General features: G+C 40.8%; 1 protein-coding gene across 1 annotated transcript; it reads right to left on the minus strand.

The window, feature by feature from the left end:
* Positions 1 to 13298: 13298 nt before the first annotated feature.
* LOC137824881 (uncharacterized) lies at positions 13299 to 14376 on the minus strand. Its single transcript, XM_090294122.1, has 2 exons — positions 14011 to 14376; positions 13299 to 13898 (listed from the first exon to the last, which is right to left on the minus strand). The coding sequence occupies exons 1-2, from the start codon at positions 14374 to 14376 to the stop codon at positions 13299 to 13301; spliced, it is 966 nt and encodes a 321-aa protein (XP_090150248.1).
* Between the last annotated feature and the right edge of the window lie 1243 nt (positions 14377 to 15619).

Below are 15619 nucleotides of genomic sequence, written 5' to 3' on the forward strand. Positions count from 1 at the left end.
GAAGAGGGTTTATTTGCGCTAGAAGGGGACAAGCCACACTTAAATTAGAGGGCTTTTTTTTTTCCTGGTTTTCCATTTTCTTTTTTAGTGAAATAAAAGCCTAAAGCATTAAGTAAATACCCTTAAATTAAGTTAAAAGAAACCAAAGGAATTTAACTTCCAACTGACTTTAATGTCCAGTTTTGTTTTACCCATTTTCTGCATGTTACCGTAAACAACAATCTTACAATCCTGTTCCCAACTTCATGCACAACCTGCACATGCATAACTAATAAACAAAAATTTAGAAAAATTATGTGAGAAATTTTATAATTAGTTTATGTATAAATAATTTTCTTAGAAATAAATTTCATTCAAATATATATAGTAAGAGAGAAACTCATTGAATTGAAAATGTGGAATAATTTTTAGTTCTTTTACTATTTTTAATTATTTTTGTAGTAAATAATAAATGTACTTAATTATTTTTTATTAAGTAATTATTATTTTAAACATGATAGGATCAAGTATATGTTTAACCGTGAAAATTTTAAATTTTACTTTATTATTACACATAAAAAAAAAATTCAATTATTACTAAATCGAAGCATAGATCACACTTACATGTATAAGATAAAGTTTTGATGTCATCATCCAAATACTTATATTGCATTCACAGTTTAAGTACAGTAAATGGATGATCGAAAATCTAAGTTGAGTTAATATTTCCAAACTCATAGTACTAGCAATAATACAAGTTTAGGTGTCACTAAAAACTAAACATATTGAAGTGCATGCTTATCATTTAGATGCATTTCAATTATTTGGCCATATACTTAAGGCAGTTGCACCAACTATAGCTTAAAGTAGAAGCAACTTAGACATAAGACACTTGTTGGGAGAAAATCGAGCACAGGTATATGTGATGATGATAAGGGATGTTATATAATGAAATGATGAAGAGACGTATGCACGAAGCAATGTAATTATTTTTCTTAATTACTCAATAGATCAGTACATTGGTTTAGTTATGTTTGAAATCTCAATTTCGTTTTGATGTAAAATATATAAACGACTTTAAATAATTTCAAACTAGATGTATTATAAATTTATAGGCAAATAACCATAAAAAGAGCTGATTAATGTGTAAAATGCTTGAGGGAGCGATTAAACACTCTTAATAAGACTCTGTGCTTTATTTATTTATTTGTTTTTTATTTTTGTTTCTTGCTATCATTTTAATAATTATCAATGTGTTTTTTTAGGTTGAATGCTATAGTTTTAGGGAGTTAGTTAATGGTAAAAGTAGTGTTAGGATTTCAAACCAGTAGTTATTAGTTTAGTTATTTAATATTAATTACTTAAATCAATAATACTTGGTTGGGGAAGCAAATTAAAAGAAAGAGAAGAGTGAAACCAACTAATATGTACCGAATTTCTCCCAAAATTAAAAAAAAAAATCTTAATTCCGTAGTCAATTTGTTTACCCTATAAGAGAAACGTGTTCTTAAAATGTGCGTTTTCAATTTCATTCCAGTAATTTTTTATTTTTTTTTATATTTCATAAAATTACTATAATATATAAATATTTTTTTAAAAAATTATCCAGATTTCTTTAATAAATTCCTATATTATAATAATATATTAATACTATTAAAAGTTATATGTAATACATTTTTTATAATTAAAAAAAAACATGTATAAAATTTATAAATATTATAAATTAGTTATATTATTTGAAAATATTGTAAATTTATAAGTAATATTAAAAAATATATAAAATACTATAATTAATAATAGTTTAAAAATATTTAAAAATTATATGGTAATAAATAATATTATTTTAATAAACTATAGAAATAAAAAAAAATTATAATTAACAAGCATTTAATTGACCTAAAATAGTTATTTAACATATAATTAATTTATATTTATTGAAGTTTAATAAATTTAATTAATAATATTAAATTGTATTGAATTATTATTCTTTAGTGATAGCTTGAAACCTCCATGGTTTGTTGGAGTGCAATGAAGAATGGAGGTCAAAGAAGAGCTGCAAAGAGCTCTTGACTCCTAAGAGGGTTTAGGGTTTAGGGTTTAGGGTTTAGGAGTGTAGAGAGTGATATGTTATTTTTGAAGGAAATGAGAGAGATTAAATAGGTGTCTACCTTAATGAGTGGAGATAATGAGAATTTTGCTTATAATATGGGCAACATAAATATAATATATTTAATCTTAATTTTCAAGAATGAAGCAACTCCATTTATAGATTAAGATTTGTCCAAAACTTACAAGCAAAAAAGTGAGAGATTTGAATTCAAATTGTTTCAAAAGTGTGGCACCTAAAACTAGTCACCCTTGCCATGTGAAGATAATGTAATTGTGTACCTATAGGGAAGAAAATGTAATTCTTGTGAGAAAAAATCGAGAAACATATTTTATTCCAAATTCAATATAGTATAGTGTAGGTACAGATTAAATGAGGATAAATACTACACTTAAAATGCGCGTTCTCAGTTTCATCTCAGTAATGTTTACTTTTTAATTTTTTATATTTAATAAATTTACTATAATATATAAATATTTTTTAAAAAATTATCCAGATTTCTTTAATAAATTCCTATAATATAATAACATATTAATACTATTAAAAATTATATCTAATGCATTTTTTATAATTTAAAAAAACATGTATAAAGTTTATAAATTAATTATAATATTTGAAAATATTGTGAATTTATAAGTAATATTAAAAAATTATATAAAATAATATAATTAATAATAATAATAATGATAATAATTTATAAATATTTAAAATTATGTTAGCATAAAATTAATAAAAATAGTAAATATTAAAGTTTGTAAATTTAATAGGAAAATTTCAAAAAAGAAGGGGAAGGACGGTTCAAAAAAATAAACAATAGAAAACACTAAATTTGTTTTGTTTTTTTGAATAATATAATAAACAAAAAAGAAAATAAATGGTAGTGTTCCTGCCGGTTGACCAGAACGTGTTTCGTGCGTAGCTATGACTCGCGTAACAAGGACACCTTTGTCTTGGTTCCAGATCTTCACCCAACACCACCGTGAGTACCTGAAACAGAGAGAACAAAGGGCGCCCTCGCGGCCGTTTGCACTCCGACGATCAAGTCAGTAAGCAGAAAACACCAAACACCTCCGTATTGGAACACCGTGACTGCGATGTTCTGAAGGCGCGTAACTGTTTTGTAACTAACTTCTCTCTGGTGCTCAAATCACTCGTGCGTACAGTGTGTGCGCTAGCAAAATGATTCAAGGGTGTGAAAACGTACCTCACTAAGCTTTCAAAAAAGCTTATATACCTTGGGTTTCAGTGCTTACTGCCACGTGGCCTTTCAGACTTAAGCGCAACTCCACGTGGAAGGCCTTACGACGCTGTAACCCAACTTAGAGAAATCCCAGTGTGTAAGTCTTCCTTCTTCGAAGTGCATATGGCGCAAGGGGTGACTATCTGGGTGCCAACTCATGCGCTCCAGCCTCTAGTCCCTCGCCCTGAGAGTGTATCTGCCTTCCTCTTGTACCATGCACATGGATTACCCCTGGGTGTGGCCCTCTCCCGGGTCGTATCTGTCCTAGGGGTTCTCCAGAGGTGGCGTGGGTACTTCACGAGTCAGGTTACTCCATGCTGGTACTGGGAATATGACCTTAAAGCCACCTTTATCTTCTCTTTATAACTATTCTGAGGTACCGGGGCCCGAGGCCTACCGTGGCCTCTTAGCGTGTCGCCCCCTCCACGATCTTTCTTACCCGTGGGTATCGGGGGGTGGCACCATCGACGCCTAAGTCTGGCGACGCCCAAAGCGGTCAACTCTGCCTCTCCTCCTTGGAGCCTTGGTGGGTCCCGCCATATGTTTGACTTTGACTTTGGTCAACGTCCGAGGACGGGTCAGTACAGGTAGAATAAATTTGTTTAAAAGAAACAAATATTAATTTGGAGTGTGTAATTTAATTTAGAATATAAATTATTATTATTTTAATAATGGTTTATATGGTAATAAATAATAATATTTTAATAAACTATAGAAATAAAAAAAAATTTATGTCTATGATAATAATAATAATTAATCATGTAAAAAATTATAAAAAATACTAAAATGATTCAAATAATGCATTTGAAGTATAAAGTAATATTTTCATAAATTATTACTTACAGTTTAAATAAACTATTTTATAATCTTTGTCGATAAAATTTTAAAATTATTAATTAAAAAATTATTTTTAAAATAAAATAAAATTATAATTAACAAGCATTTAATTGACATAAAATAGTTATTTAACATAGTTTTTTTTTATATTTATTGAAGTTTAATAAATTTAAGTATTAATATTTTTAAAAAATTATTTAAAGATATAAAACAATACCTGATGATGAAATATTTAAATGTAGAGAGATTAAAATATTTATATGAATTAAATTGAAATTTTATTTATTTGCAAGTTAAAGATATATGCAAAAGAAAAGTGGATGGAATTTTGAGAGCACAACAATATAATTAAAATAAAATAAATACACATTTACTTTAATATGGATCTTCTTATGTCGATGTGGACAAATAATTTTATTCAGTGTTGATATGCACAAATCTCTAGCTTGAATAAACAATTCAATGTTGCCTCGTGATTTTTCACGTTGTGCGCTTGGGCAAAGAGCTTTACTTTCTTTTTCCAACGCTTGATTATATGTATCACATCAACGTTAATTTTGATTCATATTGAGTTATGAACAATTTGTTGATTATAACAATTCTGACCAAATATTGGTAGTTGATTTTGTAACTTGTTTACATTCTTCTTAGTTTAGGACTTTAGTGATTCTATAAAATAGTCAATCAAAAGACCAATTGTATTGAATTATCATTCTTTAGTGATAGTTTGAAACATCCATGGATTGACTCGGTTCTTGGCTTGTTGGAGAGATTGGCAGAAGCAATGAAGAATGGAGGTCAAGGAGGAGCTGCAAAGAGCTCTTGGCTCCTAGGAGTGTCATGAAGAGTGTGGAGAGTGATAGGTTATGCCTAATCACTTGAAGAAATTGAGAGAAAGATCAAAGAAGTGTCTACCCTAAAGAGATGAGACAAGGAGAGTTTTGCTTGAAATATGTGCATCATAACTCTAATATATTTTATCTTAATTTTTAAGAGTCAAGCACCTCCATTTATAAGTGAAGGTCCGACCAAGAATTACAAGAATAAGGGTGGGAGATTTGAATTCAAATGGTTTCAAAAGTGGCGCCTAAAATTAGTCACACTTGCCATGTGAAGGCAGTGTGATTCATGTGCACCCTCTAGGTTTGAAGACCGACCTAGGGTTTAAGATGGGTCATAATTGAGCCCAATTAAACCCTTAGTAGGTTTAGAAACCCTAATCTTAACCCTAACATAGTTAAAGGCAAATACAAACCAAAATTCTACACTACTTGACCTAATTGTGTAGGTCAAAATTATTTTATAAGAAATGAAATACTATTCTAATTTTTTTAATAATAGAACAAGATCTAGGATATGTAAGAATGTTCATCTGATAGTCTCTGTTGAGTTCCATTCTCCTTGGAGTCTTAAGAATTTCCTTCTGATAGTATATGTGGAGTTCCATTCTCCTTGGATTCCTAATAATGCCCCTCTAATAGTCTTTGTCGAGTTGCATTCTCCTTGGAGTCTCTTGATCCTTGCTCTAGTAGAACTTGTGGTTGGAGGCTCTGCCAACATCCCCTCCTTCTTGAAAGGATTTGTTCTCAGATCTACAGGGTTGATCTCGAACAATAACCTTATTCCTGCTTTTGAAACTATGTATGTCCTCCATGGTCCAATGACCATTTGTTGGAGCCATCAAACAAATCAAATGAATTAATTTCAGTAGTTGTATAAAAAGCAATTTTATTAGGTTGTCATTCCTCTCGATTTTCTATTATTTTTGACAACTTATCACAAGATTTAATTAGAGAAGAGTACATAATTTTCTTTTCCATACTTTTCCTCCCTTTCTTTTCAAGATTTTTATTACTAGACTTTTTAGACCTCATCTTTTGTTCTAGAAGAGCTAGTGATTTTTCAATATTTATCTTCTTTTTTAATCTTATTTGATCATCTAACACCTGAGAAGGTGTCAAAGGATAAAAAAGATATTTATTTTTTTATGTGGAAAGATAATCTCGTTGGTATGACCATTATGCATGGATTTCTTATCAAATTAGCATGGTCTTCCCAATAAGACATGACAAGCTTCCATAGACACTACATCACATAATATTTTATCTTTATAGCTGCCTACAAATAGCTTGACCTTCACTTGTTGGTTAACTGTTCATCAGTTAGCCACTAGAGTTTATAAGGTTTAGAATGGGGAATAACAGGAAGGTTTAAATTTTCAACCAGCCTAGTACTACAACAATTACAGCATGACCCACTATCAACAATGAGAGAACAAATTTTATCAAAAAATTTAAAATGAGTATGAAAAAATTCTCTCTTTGTGATTCAGATGGATGACTAGACTGGTTGTCAAGGTTATGTTGAATCATGAGCAGTTCACCCTCACAAGGATAGGTTTTCTCACTTATTTTATTCTCAGTTTCTTCACTCTCACTTGTTGCTTCATCTTGGCTATTATAATTCTCCTTAGCCCTTAAGATCATGGTCTTTCTGTTAGGGCTTTGGGATGCTATATGACCTCTACCAAGACACTTAAAACACTAAATTTCTCTAGTTCGAGTGTGTGATGTGTACTCATTTTTAGTTAGGTTTTGGAAAGGTTCTATATATGTTTCTTTTATATGCTCTCCCCCATATGGAACTCACCCTTATCATAAGGTACATAACATGAACTTTGTTTTTTATTTCCTTTTTTTCTCAAAATTTGTTGTTCAACTTTAATGCAAAGTTGAATCAAGTCATTTAAATCTTTATAAGGTAAACGTTCAACTCTTTCTTTTATCTCAACATTAAGACCACTTAAGAACCTACATATGGTGTTATTATTTTCTTCCCTAATCCCTTCCCTCGTTATATATGTACCGCCCTGGTAGTCGGAAGTGATGACGTGGCATCGAGCTATTGTATAGGCGTGTTGATGGGACGCCTTGCTGGCAGAAGGGAAGGAAGTCGGGGGGCTCGTGTAGTCACCAGTTATTAAGTTGGCGTGCTCCGATCTCCAGCACACCAGAACCGGCGGTCACCGGGTTAAAGATGAAGTCGCCAGATGTAAACCCAGGCGACCAAGTGATCAGAGATCGCCGAAACAAGGACATCGCCGAAGATGAAGGCAAATAGACATTTCCCAGCTGACCTGAGGATGAGGTCGGTGAAACAGGTGGTGCAGATCATGAAGGCGGCCGGCGAGACCACAGGGAAGGTATGTACGAAGGCACCCTACTCGCCAATCCAGTAGAGATCGCGCTCCAAGGCAACTATGCACTGAGTAGTATCATGCATAAGTAACTTAGCCAAAGGAGAGTCAGAAGCAGCGCCCAAGTCAAGGAGGCTCCAGATGATGGCACGTGTACAGCTGGATGCGTGCCACGTGTCCAGATATGTAACTGCCAGGAGAGAGAAAGTGACCAGGTATATAAGGGTTTCCCAACGAACTTCTGAGGTACGCACGTTCAGATTGTCTTCTTTACGCTTGCGAGTTCTAGAGTATACTGAGAGAGAGAGAGAACTGGTTCACGGTTCCTTGAGAGTTCTTGAGTGTTACTCTTAGTATTTGGTGGTTCGGTCACTGACTTGGGCGTTGGAGTGTGATCGGCCGCAGCGGTGCCGTTCTGTTCTTTTGCAGGTTCTTGAGGTGGATCGCGGTGAAGGACGGAGGTTGAAGCGGCGCACACGTCGATCCAAGTTTGACGAGGCAAAGCTCCAGTGTTCTGGTCAACAGGCAGGATCAATATATAACTCCACATTTTGCCTATTGATGGAGTTCTCACTCTCCTTCCTTAAGTTCCTCGGTTGTTGATGGTTGACAATGGTAGAGAAGACATGGCAGCAAACGATTTCAATGAAAATGGGTAAGAATATGAATGGGTTTGGGTTTGGAGAATGGTTCTAGGAAGGTGATGTGAGGTGATTTTAGAATTGTACATTTTAATTAGTTGCTATTATTTATGATTTGATTTTTATCAATGCAAGGTGAGAACCCAAAGAAGATCCCCACTGGACACGAACTTAACCAAGTGGTTAAGTAAGTGTGAAAGTTCACTTCTAGAGGGCAAAAGGAAAAACACAATTATATGGTGATTATGATGAAAGGGCGAAAATTAAATGAAAAAGGAAGTAAAGGAAGAATGAAGATGACCAAAAGAAAATGATACAACCCAAGTAGCTACGAAGATGACCAAGGAAGCAAAAGAGAAAGCACATGGTGAACTGTCATTTTAGCGACCAATTCATAAACCCACCAGGGATCACATGGACCTCACTAAAGGAGCTGAGCATAAACCATCACACCAACTATTCTTCCTTTTGGTCTTCTTATAAGATACAAATATGTTGTAAATAATTGGGCTCACTTTACGGGTCTAAATAGCAAACATAGGCTAGAATAAGGTGCCTTTAGCATAATAGGGGGTGTGGGTAGCATTTTAGCTTGTTCCTGGCCCTTTTGGAAGGCATTTTGACCTAGTTTCTAGAAGGACAAGCCTAGGATGCGGGTGAGGTGTTAGTGAGGTTTGAATTTCACTTAGCATTTAGGTCTTATCTTGTGAGTATTGAGAGCCCTCAAGTGGCGGCTGTTCCTGCCGGTTGACTCGAAACGCCTCCGTACGCCTACGTCACTCTTACGTCCGGAGTCCTTGCGTTCGCGTGTGCATTTCCTGTGAGGAACACCTGAAACACAAAGACAAAGGGCGCCCTAGCGGCCGTTTGCACTCTGACGCTTAAGTCAGTACTAGGGCTAGGAAACACCGAAACTGTATAATCTTGCTACTGTGTGTGTGTTTTAAGGCGCAAGAGAGTTCTCTCTTGTCAAGTTTTTTAACTTACTATTTATAGATTGAAACTAGGGTTTCATGTTTACCTGAAATGGGCCTTTCTGATGGGCGGGCCCAACATTGTTGTTACCTTACTCTCTAGAAAACCTAGCGCGTGGGGTCCCTAACTGGAGTGCAAACTCTAACGGGATGACCAGCTGGGTTCCTCCTCGTGCACCTGATCTTTGGGGTCACCCGCCTCTGGGAGTATCCTAGTTGTTCACGTGCCATGCATGCAACTCATGAATCATATCTTTCCAGTGGCTCTATACTTTGTGTCACGCCTCAATGCGTCGTCCACTTTACACGCATGGGCACTCGTGATCTAGGCTTCTCCTTTACTGATAACTGATGTGTGATCTAGGATCCACTTCTCGTGGCCCATCTCTACTGTCTTCGTTTCCGATGTCCGACCTCTCTACACTCTCTAGTGGCAAGTCGGTGCATCCTGATGACCGATGTCTGATCACTCTTGGCTCCTTGGCGCACGTGCTTTGCGGGGTACTGACCCGCACTGCTTGTGGGACCCGCTTACGTGGCACCAACATTACCAGTGGTCAGTCAACGCTCGGGGACCGGTCGGTACACAAGCCCCCCAGCCTCGTGCTGTGACTTGTTCAGTGAAGAGGCTAAGTCCTTGCCCTGGGTGACCTACGTGGCTCTGTGCGACAAGATGTAAATACGGCGCCAAAGTGACGTCTTTCTGGGGCTGTCTTATCTGTGCACACGTGTCTTGATCAACAGCTAGGGTTTAACGTCGCTTACGCTTCTTGGTTTGCTTTTAAACTCTTGAAAACGCGCGCGTCTAATCGCTTGTTACATCATTCTCTGAAACTATTCGATCGTTTCGCCTTTTTCCTCAAGCATTCGCGCACTTCCTTCATGCATTTATGCCTTCTCTCGCTATCGTCTGTAGGTATGAACCCTGACTCCCATTCACACCTGTTTACTGATTCTGGTTCTGGATAACTGCCTATGTCGCTTAATCTATGTATCGATCACCTTCCGTTTCTGGGTTTCTTTTGATTCAAGAAGCTCTAAACTCTAGGAGGTGCCGATTCTTGTTATCGTAATGTCGCGTTTGCACGTTCTACCTTCGCACATTCACATGCTTTACCTTTGTATTTCTCCTGAACTTTGTATGCAGGCATGGTTTTGAGCGAAGAAAAATGGGCTAGGTTAACTGATATTCTCACTCGGCTTCACGGGGTTTCCAGGGATGTAGGTACTTCTCTCCAGCACGCCCGCGCCTTTTCCGCCACCGCGTCTTCACCCGTTCCTTCCAATCCTGGGGTTTCGGTCCCTCTCACCACCGTCCAACCGTCTCCTACCTCACTGCCTTGCAAGGGTAAAGTTGTGGTAATCGAGTTAGACGAGAATTCTGCCAAGGGGCCAATCTACAAGAAACTCAATCCTATGCCGGTGACAGTTTCACATTCATCTTCCTCCGGTCTCTCCGTCTCGCCCAGGGGTCGCACGACCGGTGTTTCTCTGCTCCCAGATCTTGGTGGGACTGGTGCTTCTACTCCTCCAGTCCTTGAACTGCCCTTTGTTCTTCAACACACCATCAAGGGCTTTCAGCAAGGGGTGACTACGGATCCGGATGAAGCTGCTGCCAGGGAGAGACTGGGTTTCAACTTCGGGGCACTTCTCGCTCAGTTCAACGCTCTACTGTCCTGGGCTAAATCTGGGGACTCTTCGCTAGCTCACTCGTTTGCTGCCCGCGAGGCTACTTTGAGGGAGGAGTTGGTCATCTCTCGAAACTACTCCACGCCAAGCGCCAAGAGGTTTCCGTGCTGGAGGCAAGAGTCCTGTCCCTGCGGGTTCGGGTCTTTGAGCTGGAAGAGGCCGATAAGGAGTCTAAGGCAAAGATTGCGGGGCTTGAACAAAGGTCTGTCCGTCGTGAGGCACAACTGGGTCGAGTGGAGGTTGAGCTTCATCAACAAGCTAAGAGGTTTGAAGAAGCGGAGGCTGAGCTGACTAGGGATGTCTTTGATGTTTACGACGAGTGATTCAGAGACGCTATCGCCCAAGTTGCTTGCACGCACCCCGGAGTGGATATTACGCCCTTTGCTACGTCGAACCTTATGGAAAACGAGAAGATCGTTCCCAGGGTCCGCCCATGATTTGTATTTGGTTGATGTACGAACTCTTTTTCATTTGTGTGCAACCTTTACTTTTTCGAACACCTGACTATTTTACTTCTAAATCGCAAGTTGTTTTGTCGTCTTTGCGTAACTACTACGTCGTGGCGCCCGACGCCAAGACATTTCTTCTAGCATTCTGTTGCATGTTCCCCTTCATCGTGAGGAGGGGTTTTAACTATGAATTGGGTCGTTCCTCCTTGGCGTTCTTTGTAAGGGGAACAAACTCTCAACTGACCTCGGCTTCGCTCAATGGTGCGAAGGATTTATCTGGCGAATTATTTTATTTACCTTGGCGCCTTCACTCACGAGGGGAGGTGTTCTCTTACGAACCTACCTCTCTGCTCGCAAGGCTTCTAGCGCAAGGAAAATTAATTCTTAACTAACCTCGACTTCACTCAAAGGCGAGGAGGATTTAACTGATGACTTATTAACTGACCTCAGCTTCGCTCAAGGGCGAGGAGGATTTATCTTAACTTTTAACTGACCTCAGCTTCGCTCGAGGGCGAGGGAGATTTATCTATTAACTGACCTCAACTTCTCTCAAGGGTGAGGAGGATTTATCTTAACTTTTAACTGACCTCAGCTTCGCTCGAGGGCGAGGAGGATTTATCTTAAACTATTATTTCGTTTAACCCTGACGTTTTCACTCGAGGGGGGAGGTGTTCTCTACGAACCTACCTTTCCGCTCACAAGGCTTCTAACGCGAGGAAAACAAATGCTTAACTGACCCCAACTTCGCTCGAGGGCGAGGAGGATTTATCTGGCGAACTATTTCGTTCAACCTTGACGCTCTCACTCGAGAGGGGAGGTGTTTTCTTGCGAACCTACCTCTCTGCCCACGAGACTTTTAACGCAAGGAAAACAAGTTCTTAACTGAATTGTACATAACTCAAGAAAATATTTCAATCGTAACTTATCTGGGGACCTCATTAAAAAACCCTTGTAAGGGAAAAAAAAGTGTCCTCTAATACCATGTACAATATTCTTACTTAACTGAAATAAGACTTGAAGTCGGCTGCATTCCATGTGTACGGAACCGAGTCCTGCTTCAACACCTCAAGCCTGCATGCTTCATCGCGAGGCTCTCCGTTCTTCTGGGAGGATCAGTCCAGACGGGAGAGACCAGTTGTGAAACTAGTGGGGCTGCCTTCCTTTGTACCTGGTGTGTCTTTCCAGGCTTTTAGCATACTCTGCTTCCCCTATGTGTATGACCTTGAAACTGACCCTGTCTTTGTTGGGGGGCCGAACCGATCGTCTAGTCGATCATCACTGGTTACCCCGGTTCTGGACTCTACGGTCTTTTCAACCTGGGCTTGCGCCGTTTGGCCGGGGATGGTGCTTAGGTTGGAGACTCTCTCTCCAATCTCTCTTTCCCTAGAGTTGCCAAACGGATCAGATTTGGTTCGGCGGGAGATTTCTGCTACGGTCCTGCTGGGTTTGGGGCGACTGACCTTGGGCAAGGGGACCCTCTCAGTATACGGTGGTCCATTAGCGACCATGGATACCCCTCGCCTTGTTTTGAGGTTGTTCTCGTAGCATCGCTTGGCCTCCTTCTGATCTGATTTCATGGTAATCACCTTTCCCGTCAGGTCCGGTAACTTCATCTTCATGCGCCTTGTTGACGGCACCGCCCCTAACCTGTTTAGCGTTGGTCTACTCAACAATATATTATAAGCAGAGGAGGCGTTGACGACAAGGTACCTGATGCTCTCTGTACGTGACGCGGTGCCATCCGTGAAGGTGGTCCTCAACTCCAAGTATCCTCGCACCTCTACCTGGTCTCCTGCGAAACCGTATAGACAGCCATCATATAGCCTTAGCATGTCGAGGGATAGTTGTAGTTTGTTGAAAGTCGTCCAGAACATTACGTCTGTCGAGCTTCCCTGATCTATCAACACACGGTGCACCTTCCTTCCTGCGGTTACCGCTGAGATCACCACCGGATCGTTGTCATGGGGGACAACGTCCTCTAGGTCGGCCTTAGTAAAGACTAGGTCTACGTCGAAGGCATCGTCGGTTCTCTGTGCTTCTACCGACATCACCGTTCGCGCGTATCTCCTTCGCTGAGAAGCGATACAGCCTCCGCTCAAGAACCCTCCTGCGATGGTGTGGACTTCACCATGTACGGGGACTTCGTGCTCCGGGCCGCCCCCTGTTGCCGCCCCGTCCTTGGTCCCCTATTTTTCTCGTAGATAATCTCTTAGGAGACCGTTCTTCACCAACTCGTCTAGCTGGTGTCCCAGTACTAAGCAATTGTGTATGGGGTGGCTGTATGCTTGGTGGAACTCACACCATTCGTTCTTGTTGGGCCCAAGCCTCTTGTCGGTCTTGGGAGGCACCTTTAGTCTCTCCGCTATGTTTGGGATAGCGATGAGGTCTTTCAGCTCTACTATGAAGGTGTGCCTTGGCGACACGTTATCTCTCCCGCGACCCCTCGCATTAGGCTTCTGATAAGGTTGCTGCTTCGCGGGGGCCTTCATCTCTATCGTCGCCTCATGCACCCTTAGGGCTTGAGGGCGACTTGTCGTGCGTGGCCGTGTGGGGACCACGCATGAGCGTTTTTCACTAATTTCTTCCTTCTCCGCAATGTGGGCCACCGCGCGACGCTTTATCTCGACGAAGGTCTTGGGGTGGTTTCTAATGAGCGACTCGCTGAAGGGTCCCGGCACAATGCCCTTCCTAAACGCGTGCACCATCATCTTTTCTTCTGTGAGGTTCAACCTCACCACTTGCACTCTAAAACGGTGGAGGAATTCCTTCAAAGACTCTCCTTGATACTGTTTTACATCAAAAAGGTCGTAGGAGACTGACGGGGGGGGGGGGGGGGGGGGCTCGATTCGTGAGGTATTGTGCCCTGAACAACTTTGTGAGTTGTGGGAACGACGTTACATGGCCATCAATGAGGCTTATGAACCACTCCATCGCTGTTCCTGCCAAAGTGCTCATGAGCAACTTGCATCGCGCCGCATCGGAGCCCCCAACCAGCATCATCTGTGTATGGAAGGCTGTAAGGTCACCTTGGGGTCTTCCATCCCGGTGAAGGTCACCTTGGGCTCTACGAGTGTGGTTGGTATCACTGCATCCACTCTGGTGAGAAAGGTGTCGAGAACTCTTGGGTGGCGTCACTGGCTCCTGGTCTGCACCTTCACGCTCAGTCGCGTGGGTTTGTAGGTTTCTGCACAGTTTCTCGTTCATAGCTTGCGGTGCTACCAAATCAGCTTGGATGCGTTCTTGATTCGCTCTTGACGCGACCATCTCTTCCTGAAGGGCTCACATAATCTCCATAAGCTATTGCAGGGTGAGGGCCTCACCCCCGTTTGGCGCAACAGGTGCTTGCCTCGTACTTCTCATCTCTTGGATCTTCCTGGTTCTTGCTGGTGGGACAGTGTTTTGTATCGTGCCCCACGGTGGGCGCCAAATGTTCCTGCCGGTTAACTCGAAACGCCTTCGTACGCCTACGTCACTCTTACGTCCAGAGTCCTTGCGTTCGCGTGTGCCTTTCCTGTGAGGAACACTTGAAACACAAAGACAAAGGGCGCCCTAGCGGCCGTTTGCACTCCGATGCTCAAGTCAGTATTAGGGCTAGGAAACACCAAAATTGTATAATCTTGCTACTGTGTGTGTGTTTTACGGTGCAAGAGAGTTCTCTCTTGTTAAGTTTGTTAACTTACTATTTATAGACTGAAACTAGGGTTTCATGTTTACCTGAAATGGGCCTTTCTGATGGGCGGGCCCAACATTGTTGTTACCTTACTCTCTGGATAACCTAGCGCGTGGGGTCCCTAACTGGAGTGCAAACTCTGACAGGATGACCATCTGGGTGCCTCCTCGTGCACCTGATCTCTGGGATCACCCGCCTCTGGGAGTGCCCTAGCTGTTCACGTGCCATGCATGCAAGTCACCCCCGGAACGCGACCCTCACGAATCATATCTTTCCAGTGGCTCTATACTTTGTGTCACGCCTCAATGCGTAGTCCACTCTACACGCATGGGCACTCGTGATCTAGGCTTCTCCCTTACTGATAACTGGTGTGTGATTTGGGATCCACTTCTCGTGGCCCATCTCTACTGTCTGGGTTTCTGATGTCCGACCTCTCCACATTGTCTAGTGGCAAGTCGGTGCATTCTGATGACCGATGTTTGACTACTCTTGGCTCCTTGGCGCACATGCTTTGCGCGGTACTAGCCCGCATTGCTCGTGGGACCCGCTTATGTGGCACCAACATTACCAGTGGTCAGTCAACTCTCGGGGACCGGTCGGTACAACGACTATCTTCACTTATCTTGGAGGCCAATCACACTCCAAGTGGCGTGCTCCACTTCTCAAATCCATCACATAAGCTTTCTCCTTCCTTAATCTATTCTTCCATTGTCATTCCATTTTTACTCTTTGTATCATGTTCTTGTTTGATTTTCCTTGTTTCCATTCGACAATTCTATTTTTCCTTGTTCTTTAATTCTGCACCTTTTAGCATCATTTTCATCTTATAATTGTCTT

The sequence above is a fragment of the Phaseolus vulgaris genome, chromosome 8 (genome assembly GCF_051622355.1).
Source record: "Phaseolus vulgaris cultivar YP4 chromosome 8, ASM5162235v1, whole genome shotgun sequence".
NCBI classification, from domain to species: domain Eukaryota; kingdom Viridiplantae; phylum Streptophyta; class Magnoliopsida; order Fabales; family Fabaceae; genus Phaseolus; species Phaseolus vulgaris.